The sequence below is a fragment of the Gobio gobio genome, assembly GCF_949357685.1.
Source record: "Gobio gobio genome assembly, chromosome: 1".
NCBI classification, from domain to species: Eukaryota; Metazoa; Chordata; class Actinopteri; order Cypriniformes; family Gobionidae; genus Gobio; species Gobio gobio.
This window is the reverse complement of record NC_137097.1, coordinates 47,033,093-47,049,605: the sequence shown is the minus strand read 5'-3', so window position 1 is coordinate 47,049,605 and position 16,513 is coordinate 47,033,093. Positions and strand designations below refer to the sequence as shown.

At 37.3% G+C, this 16,513-nt stretch overlaps 1 protein-coding gene across 1 annotated transcript in view; it reads right to left on the bottom strand.

Moving 5' to 3' along the window:
* slc17a7a (solute carrier family 17 member 7a) overlaps window positions 1–13,533 on the bottom strand; it is a 36,343-nt gene extending 22,810 nt beyond the window's left edge. Inside the window, exon 1 of the mRNA XM_079817826.1 lies at window positions 13,380–13,533. Within this exon, the coding sequence (XP_079673952.1) occupies window positions 13,380–13,441 (62 nt within the window). The 5' untranslated portion in view covers window positions 13,442–13,533. The remainder of the gene's footprint in view (window positions 1–13,379) is intronic.
* Between the last annotated feature and the right edge of the window lie 2,980 nt (window positions 13,534–16,513).

Here is a 16,513-nt window from a genome sequence, read left to right as displayed (position 1 = left end):
ATCCATAAGATGACTCTCAGATGCCAAGTGTTCTAATAATTTTGGCCACACATATATACATTATATACATTATATATATATATATATATATATATATATATATATATATATATATATATATATATATATATATATATATATATATATATATATATATATATATATATATATATATGATAGATATCACAATACTGAACTCGCAATACTGAACTCACAATACAATATAATTGCGATACTCCAAGACATATGGTAAAAGGTTAACAAAAAATGTACTGTTGATTAAAATGCTAAATTTGGCATTACATTGGAGTTAGAAATGAATAGGCTTGGACTTGGTGCTGGTAACCCAATACACAGAATAAAAATATTCATGATTCCCAAGCTGAAAATACAGAATTATTTTAGACGAATATGCTTACACCATAGTAAACTTGAATTTTTTCTCACACAGTATTTTCATTTTGGGTGAACTATACACAATACAGATTGTCACTAACCACAATACATATTGTTGCATTTTTGTATTTATCACTGTGTGTTTGGGTTTTGTTCATGCTTCCTGTTTGTCATGTGATCATTGTCATGTGATTCCCTTGTCCTTATGTTTTATGTTAGGTGTGTTCGACATCGGCTGCGGCTGGATGCAACTGATCGGCGAGAGTAGCCGCGTGCAGGCGGGGAGGAGCTGCAAACACAGACGTGAAGTCGGACACTTTCTGCTTCCCGCGGTGACGCTCGCGCTGTGTTTGCACACTTTATCAGCTGAAGTGAAATAAATGCAATATCTGGCAATACACAGATGTTTCAGAGACATTATTGTCATGTAATACTTTATGCACTGCTTAATACAGCGTGTGTTTTTACAAGAATAAAGTTCAACATATAAGCCTACACTATCAATGAAGTGGGGTCTATGTTTTTAATCAGTTATATTTTGATAAACATGACAATATAACATCGCGACTACATGAAAGGAGGTTTTACTGTTATAAAAAACAGATTTGTGCGCATTAGTGGAGCTGAAGGTTTTAGAATAAACACGAAACACACGTGATCGCTGTCATGCGGTGAATCTGGCCAATCGTGGAACGGCTGTGTCGTCATCAGAGCCTGTGCAGCCTCATGCAGTCGCTCTCGAGAAACTGCACCGGCTGTATTAGCCGGCTGCTCTCGAATCGCTCTCGCGGCACTTTGTTGACATACGTCACTGTCACGTGGCGTCGGCGCTGCCTCAAGTCGGACAAAATTTCTAACCGGCATGCACTGCTTCAAGTCAGCCGCCGATCGGTCTGCGCATCGCTGGGTGAAGTCGAACAAGCCTGTTCTCATTGGTTTTTTAGTCATGTGTTCTCAGTTCAGTTCTGCCATTGGTTCATTGTCTTGGTTGTTCACAGGTGTCCCGTGTTTTACTCATTAGTCTTTGTGTATTTAAGCCCTCATGTTTGCCATGTGTCCTTGTTGAGTATTGTTACCTGTAAGCGCTGTTGGTGAATGTTTGTCATGTTTCAAGTCAAGTCTTAGTTTGTTTTGTATCTCTTCACATTTGTAAATAAAACTGCACTTGGATTCACATCAACTTGCCTCCAGTGGACTTACAGAATTATATCACGATATATTGTGATACGATACATTGTTACACCCCTAATATATTTTGTTTCTTTTTGTTTTAAATACCCACAACAGTATAAAATAGAATAGCCTGCAGAGAACTACGTCTGAGATCCACAAATCTCATATACACGTATCACAATATTAATCTCTCTCTCTCTCTCTCTCCCTCTGTACATCTTTCTCTCTATTTCTCTCATTCTGTCACTGCTCCTACAAAAGCAGATCCCTTATAATCCCTTCAACCTCAAACAACATACAATCAGAAAGTGAAGTGAAATAAGCAGGAGATGACTGCATATGTGTGTTTGCATGTTAGGGAGCAGATTCATTCTGCAGCCATATACTGTGTTTTAATGTGAAAGTAAAAAGGGTGTCTCATGGAAAATAGCAATGTGTTTTATTTCTAACTAAAAACCTCTCGCACCCGTGATTCACGCAAGTCCCTTCCCTTCAATTTCCCCCTTCCATCTCTTATCCACTGATAATCTGTAGCCCCACCCTCAGATTAGGATTACAGAAATTATAGACTTCCGGAGATAAATATGAGCAAGAAAAAAAGAGTCACTGAGTGGAATGAGAAAGAGAGATGGACAAAGAGAACGAGAGGGGAGGAGCGTGTTTGTCCACAATTTAACGCACACACACATTCACCCAGGAAGATGTGTAATTAAGGTCAAAACTAGTTAAAAACAGATTGCTGCCAACAGCGGCACATATGCTACCTACTAATGAGAATGACTGTTGGCTGTAATTAATATTTATTTTACAGTGTATTTTAGCTCTTTCTCTTTATCTGCATTTTACACCATGTTACCATTAAAAAAGGGGGGATTACAGATCATGCACTTCTGCATCTCGTTCCACGGTTCATGACGCACCAGTTGACCTGTATATGTGTGTGCGCGTGAGTTTAGGCCATCTACTAAGAGACAGGTGTACCGCAGAAGGGGGTGGTACGAGGACTTTTCTACGACAAACACGCTCACAGAATCCTGTCCAATAGTATGTAGTTCTATGTCAGCATATTATAAATATCTTACATGGGTGCCAACTACCAAGTTTTATCATAACCTCCAATGCACATCTGCTTACCCATTATAACAGCACTATCTCAGCAAATGTTTAATAGTTTTATTGATCTCATATGCATATTATACACTCGACCTCTCCACATATATCAAGGTCAGTTTACTCTTTCCAAGTATACACACATCACATTCACTTTCCCATCAGCCCTGCCACTTACCTGATTTTGAAATAAATGTTAACCAAAATAAAATAAAATATTTTTAAAAAACCAAACATTTTATTTCAGCTAGTTGCTAATTATGGCAGCATTTCTCATTCAACTTAAAGTACTAAAATAACAAAAAAACGTTTACAAAAAAAGTAAAATAAATAAATAAATATGAAAACACACACACACACACACACACACACACACACACATATATATATATATATATATTTTTGTTACTTTTTTGTAAAACATTTTGTAATAAATATTGTTTTCGTATTTATTTATTTTTGTTACTTTTTTTGTAAAATTTTGTGTTATTTTAGTACTTTAAATTGAATGAGAAATGCTGCCATAATTGGAAACTAGCTGAAATAAAATGTTTAGTTTTAAAAAATATATATAGTAAAAATAAAACACACAAAATTACTATAGCTAAAATTAAACGAGAATTTAATTCATAAAAATAATACTTAATTCAAAATACTAACAAAAACTGAATACAAAAACTAGTGTCCTTCAGCATCTTGGTGAAAGTCCGGTTAATTTTCGCATACTGATTTCTGAATATTGGCTGCATCTGAATATGCATAATTCCCTACTAGTAGATGAAAACAGTATATGAAAAGAGTATGTATTCATCAAACAGGATAGGCGGAAATTACCGGACTACTTCCGACGAGACTCTGATGTGTGCCTCTGATGGATGCTTTATTATCCCATGAGGCCACAGGAGAGGAGTTTTGAATATGCAACTGATGCTGATAGGTCACATAAAAATGACAACATGATGAATGTAGTACATCTGGATTACGCAGTCTCATACCACACGCATACATAGAATATACTTTTTTAATGGTAACAAAGTGCTTATTCAAAAGAAGTACCAACTCGAAGAGTATACGATTTCAGACTAGCCACTGAGTACTGAATTATAATTTTTTTATGTGATCCTTGATTAATCACCTCTGAGTATAAAGGCTTGGTGGGTAAAAACTTGTATTTGTCTGACGAAGAGCATGCGAGCTTGAAATGTTATTTGTGTGTGAGTCCACTATTCATTTTTGGAGCCTTGGTCTTGGTGTGCTGACGTTTTTAAAATGATTATTTTTTAAATTATTTTCTTCTTATTATTAGCACCCAATTTAAGTAATTTTTGCCGGTTATGTGCATGCTTTGATGCTGTTTTTGTACAGTTTTAATTTATATCATATGTGATCTTATTGGGTTGCCTGTAATTACAATTATTTAAATAAATATTTGAATTTTAAGCTGCAGTCCTAAAGTTTTGCCTCTTTGTCGCCATCTCTGCTTGAAACCTGCAATTGCAGTTAGTACTACTATCGTCACGGCTCCTCAGTACGAATGAATCTAATGTTTTGAGGAGTATGTGTGGCTGTCAGTCACCTCACCGGTGTGGATACTGTACTTCGGAATCGCAGATTCTACGTCTTGGAAGTATAACCAAAATAATACGTTTCACCAGAAAATGTCATCTGAACAAGTAAGTAACATGTCTGCCACTTTTGTCCTGACCAACTGTGAAGAAAAGCATAACAATAAATTGCGCTACCAATGGTGATCAAATCTAACGATCGTTTAGCTCATATCACATCTTATTATTGTTATACTTTGTTTTCAAATTGTTAATGTTAACAACAACAGCATTGCGTGACTGTGTATTTAGTGTGTATTAGCGTTACCTGTAGATTTCATTTTCTGTACAGTCTAATCTTTTGCTTTTGCCTACGGGTGAATCTTCACTTGTCACCAGTGTTGGGCACGTTACTTTAAAAAAGTAATTAGTTATAGTTACTAGTTACTTCTTACAAATAGTAACTGAGTTAGTAACTGAGTTACATCATTATAAAAGTAACTAATTACCAGGGAAAGTAATTAATGTGTTACTTTTTTTTTCCTTCAAATGTTCAAATATGTCAAATAACTTGGATGCCCCCAATATTAAATATGTTAAATGAATGAATTGGACACTAAATAGAATAAATTATTATTATAAAACATTGTACATTAATGTACACTATTGTAATGTTGCTGTGGGACAATGTGAGAGACACCTGTCAAATTCAATATATTATTGTAAATATTATCAGTAGACCTACTATAGTGTACATATTGTGTAAATATTATCAGTAGACCTACTATAGTGTAAATATTGTGTAAATAGTATCAGTACTTCTTTACTACTCCTCTGGTAGTGGAGCTCACGTTATCACCTGGGTTTTTAGCCACTAATGTTGTGGCTGTGATGACGTGAGGCTTCATTAGATTAGAAATAGAATTACTTTCCACCGACGTGGAGAGACTCTTTCTTCTTGGGCATAAGCTGCACGTTACAATAAACATTCTTACCTTTCACCTCAACGAGGGAAAAGTAGCGTTTATACTTTCAGTTTGCGAAAGCTACCTTTGAAGTCGTTGGACTGCCATCGCTGACTGGGCATATGCGTGTGCGTCATAGGTGTGTGTGTGTGAACTCAACCTATCAACGCGCGCGCGTTGCACGTTGCAGGTCCGACTGACAGAGAGCCTGTTCGGATGAAAACCGCTTCAATGAGCTCAATTATAGTAACGCCGCATTTTTTTCCCTCAGTAACGCTAACGGCGTTGTAACGGAAGAAACAATAATTCGTTTGATTACTCGTTACTGAAAAAAGTAATTCCGTTAGTAACGCCGTTTATCTATAACGCCGTTATTCCCAACACTGCTTGTCACTGATGATTGTCGTTTGGACCTTTCTGGATTACAATCTGCCATCAAAATGCTAAATTTAATTATTCCTGCTGCTGTGAGAAAAGGCTATAAATTATCCGCCACCTGCAGCCTCCTCACATGCGATAGCCTACTAGCCGGACTCCTTCTTTATGTATACAGACATGGGTGTCGAAAACCATTGTATGTGGGTGGAACAAGACCCACCCACTTTTTAAGACCAATGATATTGGACCCACTCACTTTCACCATCTATATGTCTGTTCACCGACCCCCAACCAATAAACACTTTATTATTAAACACACATAAGATGATTTATTTACACTTTTCGAACATTTTCTTCATTTTTATGAAATTAATGCCTTTCCGATTTGATATGTGATGGGAAAATAGCCTGGCTCCGCCCTCCTACGTACTTCCGCTCAATTTTTATTTTCCTTCAGTACTCCGTCTGGGACTGCGGTATAGTCTTAGGTTTTCTCCGAACAAATTTTTACCAGTCCAATCAGCGAACAGAGGGAGTGGTTGAGAACGATGGTGTTGATGTCGTGCGCTAGTTTGAGTTGTAGTTCAGTAATGGCGGCGGAGAAAAGATGCAAGCGAAGCCATTCTTTCCGTTGTGGCACCGCTGCCGAATATCCAGAAGTTAAAGCCGGAGCAAGAACAATCTTTGCTGAGTTTTGTTGGTGGCAATGATGTTGTGTCCCGGGAAAAGTTTGATTTTCCAGCTCGCTCCGTTAGTGGTGAAGGAGTTGGCTGAAGCCCTATTCGGATGGTAATTGTTTCTCGTGGGGTCGGAAGGTATTGTCATCATTTACAGGCCGGGGCAAATCAGTGATTTTATTGCCGTCCGTCTCCCACCACCCGCGTCAAAATCCCTGGTCGAATTACCTACTGTTTTAGACAAACATCAAGGTCGTGTGGTCATTTAATTGCTGTCCGAATCCACATCTGAGTTTTCAAGAATATATCACTTCAAAATTCACTGTTTATATCCTTTTTGACCACTGCAGAGCACCATACGGCTGCGCTTCGCTGTAATTTGGATGCATTTCTAGACTTGTATTTCTTTAAATGCGGGCAAGTATTTTCAAGAGCAATATATTTCATCACCACTCAAAAAATAAACAGAAGAAAAGCACGTTAACATTTGAATTGGGCCGCTATTTACGGCAGCATTTATTCTTATCATACCAAGCGTATGATATTTTATTTACAGTATACAGTCATGTTATGGACCACAAACATTACACACATGCACAAGGTTTTATCACTGAGTTGGTGTGCACATTTATTTTTACGGACTTCCATGTGAGAAATAAAGGCGAACGGCGCATGACATACGTCACGACCAAACATTAGCGATTGGTTATGGCAGATCTGAGTGACTCAGGGCAGATCCAATAGTTTTAAACTTCAACAGTGTACCGCCTTCAAGGAAGTTAACGCTTGTCAATGGATAGTGGCCAGACTCTCTGTACAAATGAAATGTACGAGAGTCTGGTAGGACCAGGCTAATAGGAAAAGGGAGTAGAGCGAGTTCGGCAAAAGGCGGATTCGAACCTCGGGTCGATTTGCGTCAAAACTTTCTGCCAAGTGCCCTACCCCTACTCTATTGTAATACTGTTAATGATTTGGTGACTTTTGTCATTTTGTCTGGCCCAACCAGACGTTTAGTAAACAATGCAGACTATTTGCACTGTAAATTGCATATACCCCAGTAAAAATTTCGGGGGGACCCACCCACATTTTTTTTTCTTCCGACAACCATGTATACAGACGTGATGTAATTATGCAAAGACATGCATTAATTTCCTGCAGAAATCCAACAGTACCATTCAAACTATAACACATTATTAAAGGCTTACCTATGTGAATCGGGCTACGGTAAGGAGATCGTTTTGAACACTGGCTGGTTATGTACTTGTTTAAAATTTGATTTCGGATCATTTTTAAATAAAAAAGTTACAGACTGCAGCTTAAAAAAAATTTTTAAATAGCATTTTTTTAATTATTTAAAAAAAATTATAATAATAATGACATTTTTATTATAACTGACTTTCATATTAAATGTTTTGCAACATATTCACCTGTCAACATATACATAATTTTCAACAATGTTGCAGGACGGCAATATGTTTATTCATGATGAATGTGTCAATGAATCGCAGACAAAAAAAACAAACAAACTCAGAATTACAAATCATGCACTTCATGCATCACGTACCGTAATGCAAGTTCACATTCCATGGTTCATTATAGTTGCAAAATTGTATTTAAGTTCAGAGATGAGATGTGTAGATTTCTGCTGACACTAAACTCACACAAACACATCAAACATTCACTGACACACATGCACTTTTCCCCATTTAATCTTGCTATAAGAGGATGAAGGCACGACTGTAAAAAAAATGACATAATCCTATGTTATCTTCCCCCTCTTCTATGACCATCACTGTGACAATTATGTTCTGTTCATCCTTTTAACATCTTGGCTCACTATAGTCATTTCATGTATGGAGAGGTGTTATGAATCTAGTCGCCTCTCTGACCTTTGGTTAATTTTATGAAAAATTCTGATGACATTGTATAAATGTAACAGATTAAATCTGATCCACAAATCTCCCCCACCTCTCCCACGTTTGTTTCTGTTCTATAATCAGTGTTGTTCTATGATTTTTATGCCAAACTCCTCTGACTCTCCCCTGCGTCTATTGAACAGATTGGGTCTCAGTGGGACCGTGTCACCTGGGGAGATACTTCCCCCCTCCTGACACACACACACACACAAACGTATACACATCCCAGCAGCCTGACCTTCGCATGCTTTCAGATAAGCAGCCTAGTTAACATGCAAAATACAAACGACAAACAAGAATAAAAAATCTGAGAGTGAAAAACGGTACAGGAGAAATGACCTTATCGCCATTAGCTGAACACGTCATATTTTTGTTAAGTTTTACCTTATTGTTTCTCTTGGAATTAGAACGCGCCAGAAATCTGAATGAAAATTGTATTTATAGAACAATGCAATTGATGGGGCACTTCAGCTGGGGACACTTGCTTGATTTTAGTTAAAACGGACTCAAAAAAATCTTAAAACGTATGTATTCATATTTAAAATATGACAATAATAAAATGTTAATTTAATTTAAAAACTTTTTTTGGCATCACAAATCACATTTTATCGAAATTTATTGAAAGTTAGTGAACTTGGTTACCAATGAAACTAAAGTGTAAGTAAAGAGCCTTTATTAAATCGTAAATATACCTATAAACATAATCTTTAATTATGTTATGTCAAATAAAGCTGTAATTTTGTCAAATTATTGGACATTCACATATAGCTGTTGGACATTGTTAATAGACAAATAAACTGCGAGAGTGAAATGTGTGTTTTAAGAGAATTTACCTTATAAAAAAATACAAAATACCACAGGGCTGAAATAGCATCTATTCTTCAGTGAGGAATGGCAGAATGAGAAGGAGGAGAGATGGAGTATATGACACAGGGAAAACTGCAGGTGTGTGGTGTATTGCTTGCTGGCGTGTGAGGTTGAAACAGTAGGAGAAGGAGATGCATTGCTGAGCTTTAAATGATTAATCAGCTGCTGATGCTCTCTCTACAGTGACGGCGCTACACCGGGGCTAGGGGGGGCTAAAGCCCCGTCAGAATTTTGAATAGCCCCGGTTTAGCCCCCCCAAGCAGTTGAGAATCAAATGGACCGTTTTTTGATAAAGAATACAGAGTGCAGGCCGAAACCCTGTCTCTGATGGGGTCCAAAAGGAGAAAAGAAAGAGGAGTCAGAGAGAGAAATGCCCTTATCGAAGGCCATTAGGCTACAGAAAATACACACAGTGCTGCCGCTCCCACCATGCATCACACGCGATGCGTAGGGCACCACAAGAAAATGCTCTCTCTACCTAAATGACTCTAAGTGATCACGCTTAGGGCATCAAAACGGCCAGCGGCGGGACTGTGTACACACTTTAATCTAACTACCGGTAAATCTAATCTAATCCGTTAATACGACGACGAAGTGACTCCGCAGGATTTGTGACATACAATGCGCATTAATGGCACTTACTGACGACCACTGTCGTTATTGTGAGCATGTATACAAATAAAAGTAGACAATCTAGCCTATAATTTATAATTATGTCTCAAGCACAGTAGGCCTATGGCCAAAAATTATGCAGTAGGCTAAAGTGAGTTTTTCCCGTAGAAAACGTATAGCCTATTTAGTTTCATATTTATGTTTAAATAGTAGCCTATATTATAGAGCCCTGCATTTCTGCCCAAGCCCGACGGTCCCGACTTTTTTACACCCCTATAGGGCCGGGCTTCGGGCCAATTGTCCCGTCATACCTCAAACGCGGGCCGGGCTTCGGGCCTTTTTAGGCTTCTCCTTCATTTTATATTTTAGACATTCAAGAATTAAAAGAAACAATGAGATATGCTGCGCTGGTGGAAACAACATGAGACCATGATATCGCGAGTCCGCAGCTGTCAAGACTGACTCGCGCAGTGTTTAGAGGACGGTGCTATGCCTACACGTGCCCACAAATGAGTAAAGCAAGCCAACACGCAAACTGCCGCAAGTGATACTGAAAATAAGCCAAGTCTGAGATGTTCAAAAACACAACCATCTTCATTAAAACTAATGAGACTAAAGGCTCTTACCAGTGTTCAGGTCGCTCTTTCCCATAATGCGGTCTTTGATGTTGAAATGAGCTGATGAATAAAATGCTCATATCTGTTGCTTTCGTTGACATGAACTCCGTTAAATGTGCATATAGCGCTGGAATTGAAGATCGGATTTATATTCATTTCACGGAGAGGTAGGCAAGACAACCATGTTTTTTTTATTTATTATTTGTTTAGATTGTGTAGCCCGTTTCATTTGCGCGCGCCGTTGCGATCTGCCTGCCTCATCTTTTTATTGTGATGGTGGTGATAGTAGGCTAAACGTTTAAACGATGCTTTAAGTGTTTATATGGATTTTATAAGCAAGAGAAGTCAAGTGTTGATTTGAGAGGCTAAAGTGTTGGGTTAACTCACTGTCGGCCAGGGCCGCTTGGTCGTCACTTTAAATAACAAAAACTTTAATTTAACAAGCAACAAAATGCTTCAAATATTTTTCTAAATAAACTTAATAAAGAAACAAAACGAAATATAACTACTTTGACATTAATAACAAAACTGAAATATTTTAATGGCTGCAACTAATGTGTAATAGGGAGGATAAAAAAAAAAACACGGGATCCAGTCGGGCTGATCATTTTGATGAGCTGTTGGACACGGGCCGGGCTAGGGCTTAGTTTTGAGGCCCGTGCAGGGCTCTACTATATTAAAAAAATATATATTATTTCATCTATGTTAAAAAAGTGAACAGCTTGAGCAAGATCACTACATCATAAGACTAAGATGCCCAATATGTCGGGGGACATGCGGATCAGACATGATTTTGACTTCATTACGTTTTGTTATGCAGAAAGCCATTTTTTTAAAGTGAATTTCGTTTTGTTTAAATTGTATCTTTACTTGAATCAATAAAGAAGCAAACCAACCAAGAGTGTTCGGAATGGATTGACATGCTTAACGAAACCTGCCTGTTTCCGCGGCCTTTAAGACTGAAACAATATGTCTTTCTGTTTTTAATAGCCTACATTTCTTATATAGGCTATTCATCTAAACGCAATCGTACTGCAAAAAATGTTCTTCTTAGTATTTTTGTCTTTTTTCCTAATCTAAATATCTAAACATTCTTAAATCAAGATGCATTTACTAGATAAGTAAAATGACAATATATTTTTTCTTCTTTTCAAAATTTTGTCACCTTTGCATGTAAAAGGTTTTTGTCGTTGTCTTGTGGTCACCTAAATAAAAAATCTATTTTGTTGAATATGCCTATTCTTTGACCATATATAATTTTAAACTACACTTCTGATGAATGTGGTGTGTACCATAGCTGCTTTTATTTAAAAAAAGAAAACGACAATTTCTTTATGAAGTAACTATGACGTCATGAATACTGATTATTTTCTTAGCACCCCCACATATTGGTCTAGCCCCCCCTTAGCACCGGTAGAGAAAATATTCTGGCGCCGTGCATGTCTCTCTAAAATATTACCAGGGACACAGAGTCTCACAGCTAAAGAAAAGAGTCAGAAATCCATATCAGCAGTTTAGTTTTAACACAAACATTTGCACACATATCATAGGCTACCTTTAGTTTCACACTACACTTAAAGGTGTGGATTATTTTAAGAAAAAAAGAATCTTGTATTCAAAAAGTTATAGCTATTATAACTACAACGCATCGCGAAAATGCCCTTCATTTAATCCCGCGAGCTCGCGCACTAAGGACGGAGCTGACTGGTGTGCGCGAGAGACGAGGAAGTGATGGGAGGGGGCGTTCGGGGATTTGTTGAGCCGACAGCTGTGTGTGGGTGTTTTAGGCTATAGGCCTGTGTGTGTTTCTGATGGGCTATTTCGGAGCTGGATTTGAATGTTTAGTTGTTACCTAAACGCGTGGGACTTTGCGTTTTAACACTAAACTAAAAACGAAACTTTAACACTAAAACTAATTCCACCAGTGAATATTGACATGACTGTAAAAGGCTACAAAAACGTAGCTACGCTATATATTTTGTAGAATATAAAACTTTTAGAAAAATATCAAATCCAGTATTAGTAAAACACTGATGCTAGTGGTTATCAAACATTTTTTCCAAGCAGTTAAACTTGTTTGAAAGGGATGTACTTTGACCTTTGGGATAGTCCATCCTGTCTGAATGTGGGCCTAAGACTATCGAATTAACAGGATTTTACAAGGTATTTAAAATGCTCCCCCGCCAGCTAAAAGTGTTCAACACCAAATCAGCCACGACAAAATACTTCCTGGTCTTAAATCGGTTTAAAATGATACATTTCAGTTGTTCAAATAAATTACGTTATATCATTCTAATTATAAGCTTTTTCCCCTCTAGCATGCATATTTATGTGTGTTTTACACAATTTTGTGTTTTATAGACATTTTTTTTTTTTTCATTAATAATGTTGTTTTAACAGGTATAGACTTGAATCGAATAGGCTACGCCTAGAAGTACTTGTCGTATGAAGACCAAATTTGGTCAGTGTCTTCCTGTTCTCTGAGCGCGGTCTGCTTTGATCAACTAGGGCGTGGAATCAGAACTTGTGTCCCGGGACGCGCGAGCTGTGTGCAGTGATGCGCGCGATTACCTGACGCTCAGGTGGAATAATGAAGTTCATCTGATTTGAACTTGCTCACGCGCACAGATAGCCTACTAAAGTGAGAGAGAAAGCGACCAACGCCACGCGTCGGATGTCTGTGGCACCGGGTTAGCCGCGAACTAATCTGATCCATCTGGACAATCTTCTCAATCGGACAGAGTGGATGCACTACGTGCAAACACATTACATAAGAACACATTTGACTGTGATTCAGTCACGACAAGGGCTTGCACATGCATGACATCTTGAAGAAGAAGGATAGACGCAAATATGAGGAACAGAATAACTTTTTGGCTATAATAGAATTTCCACTAGCATTTCCACCCTCACTAAATGTGCTGTCAGATGCAAACTGACTTCGCATTTTAACTCGACGCATTTTAATTTTAATATTTTTCAACACCTCAGCTTCTACAAAAAAAATCTCCTCTGGGCAATATTTATTTAGGCCTAATTAAAATAAACCAAGAGAGAAATTTAAAACAAGTAAATGAAAAGTTCTCATAAGTACAAACGTGCTTTGAGGATAGTAAGATGGTACCTGTGTATTTTTCCCAAAGTTTTTCCTGCCTGAGCCTTAAAGCGGTCCGGACGGATCTCCATCCTCGCGACTTCCGAGTCCGACCGGTGTGCTCCTGTCTCGTGTGCCTGCCTCTCTCTCTCTCTCTCTCTCTCTCTCTCTCTCTCTCTCTCTCTCTCTCTCTCTCTCTCTCTCTCTCTCTCTCTCTCTCTAACATCCCCTCCCCGCTCTTTCTTTCTCTCTCTGTCCGTGGTCCTGATGATGAATAATTATTCATTCATTCAAGTTCGTTTTTGTAATTATTTTTGCGTTGTGAACTTGTGAACAACACATTACACAATACATTTTACACAACTACACATTACATAAAATAAGTAAAATAAATCAAACCATAGCAGGCTATATAGGCCTATGTAATTAAAGGAAATATTTTGGCTATATCATAAAGCACACATTTATTTAAAGTCTGGTCTATTGGCACATTTATAATTAATCAATAAAACCTTTTCATAGCTTATATTAGGTTATACCTTATTTTTACCTCGATCATGTAACTAGTCTATAGCTAGCCTATAGGCTACATATCACAATTTGTCACCTGTAGCCTAAAAGGGCGCAGTTTCCCAGCATGAACGTTTTATGCGCAGTCTGTCGCCACCTTGCGTTTCCTACTTGCGTTTGCAGTTCATCAATGGTATTGGATAATAATAGCCAAGTCAAATTCTTATTTTCATAACAACAATATACTAACAGACTAAATTAGCCTTGGTTTGTAGGTTACACCAACAAACATATATTTTAGGATAAGATTAAGGATTATGTCAGGTAAAAATAGCTCGGTATCAGCTGCACGGTTTCACTTTGTACAGGTGAGTTTTTTTATATATTTCACAAGTGGTCGCTATGGAGTCCATGGAAAATTTTAGAGCTGTGGAAGTTCACATTTTCCCCTTAACATTGTATAAACATTGATCTGAGACCAGGGGGGTATTCCAGAAAGCAAGGTTAATTTACCGTCACATACTTGAACTCTCGGTTGATTAACCCAAACCTTGCTTACCGGTACTCGAGGTGTGCTGGTTCCAAAAACGCGTCTATGAGTAAGTTCAGACAACTCAGAGTATGTTCACGATTAACACACAAGACATTTTCAACAGAGCAACAAATCGATGTTTCACCATGGAGACGATCAGTCTTTAATTCTATTTTGTTTAATGGCGATTTACAAAACCTAGCCTAGTGCACGTCTCCACCTATTTGGTGGTTGTGCAATCATTTTTTCAATCTTTTCGTTTAACCCTTAATCGTCCTTTGGGGTCCAGCTGACCCCGCTGGAATTTTCCTCCATTTTTAAAAAGTGTTCTCTTTATCTCAGGGCCATTAGACTCTGTGACTTTTCCTAAATCATCTATCTAAACATGCACAAAAAATCTGGGCTTGATTTGGTTGTTCTAAAGGTGTGTAAAAAATTTTTTTTACCGTTTAAGTCCCTCGGGGTCAGATTGACCCCACATTGAAAATGAATGGGAAAGTGTAAAAAATAAAAAAAAATCACTTTTTTTTGTCAAAAAATTAACTAAATCCAGTATAAATCTGAAAATGTCCACATTTATATCAAGGTCTGGTCCTAGAGCATAAACACAAAGTAGAACGAACTTTCTATCTCATACACACACGTACACACACACACAAACACACACATGTGTGTGACTGCAACAGAGAGTATTTTTATTGAAATTGGCAAATAAAATCAACAAAACTGGCATAAATCTGAAAGATTTTCATACATAAACGAAGTACTAATACTAGAGCACAAATGCAATATGGAACAAGCATGTTCACTCACTCACTCACACACAGGCACGCACGCACGCACACACACACACACACACACACACACACACAGGTGTCTGGAGTATTTTTTTGAATTTGGCAATGAATGGGAAAATGTAAAAAATGCTTTTTTTCACTTTGTTTGTAAAAAAAAATCAACTAAATCCAGTATAAATTGAAAATGTCTACATTTATATCAAGATCTGTTCCTAGAGCATAAACACAAAGTGGAACGAACTTTCTGTCTCATACACACACACGCACACACACACACACACACACACACACACACACACACACACACACACACACACACACACACACACACACACACACACACACACACACACACACACACACACACACACACACACACACACACACACACACACACACACACACAAACACACACACATGTGTGTGACTGCAACAGAGAGCATTTTTAAATCAACAAAACTGGCATAAATCTGAAAAAATTTCAAACATAAATGAAGGACAAATACTAGAGCACAGATGCAACATGGAACAATCATGAGAAAGAGAGGGAAAAGGGCAAATAAAAGAAAGATGAAAGGCAGCTTAACTTTTGCATGACCTCCCTATGGACCTCTAGTGGATAATGGGGTCATTGCACTCTCTTTTTCTTTAATCCTAAAGTTTTTCCACAAACCTACAGATGGCGGTATTCTATCCCTAACACATAGAGCAATGTCCAAAAACTATTTATATTTATTTAAGATCATCATTCAAGTGATTTTTTCATAAAAAAAATATTTTTAATGAGCCAGTTTATGACATAGTTAATTATTTGTGCAGTAAATAGGTAAAAAACTACCAAATACCCACAAAAACACAGCATAAATGTATAGTTGAGAAGTAAATAAAAAAAATGATACATAGTTTTCCATGTAAAAAAATTATATTTCCTTATGCAATCGCTCTGTAAAAGTTTGGAGTCTATCTGACCACAAGGGACTCAAACGTAAACCCTACTTGAGGGACGATTAAGGGTTAATACGTAACCTTTATTCACTGAGAATAAGGATTGTTTGTTTGATGCTAATTAAATGAATGCAGATCCATGTGTGTGATGACAATAAAATAATAAATATATTTGAATTGAATCAACATTTAAACTTATTTTGAATTACTTTTCGGTATTCTAATTCTTTAGAATTAATATATAATATTGTATATTATATAACAGAAACAAATGTGGTTATATTAATAACTATATTAATTATATAAAAATCATTTTCCTTCTATTCTGCTCTACACCCTCCCTACCCTAGCGTGTGATGCTCTGTGTAATGTCCAAATTT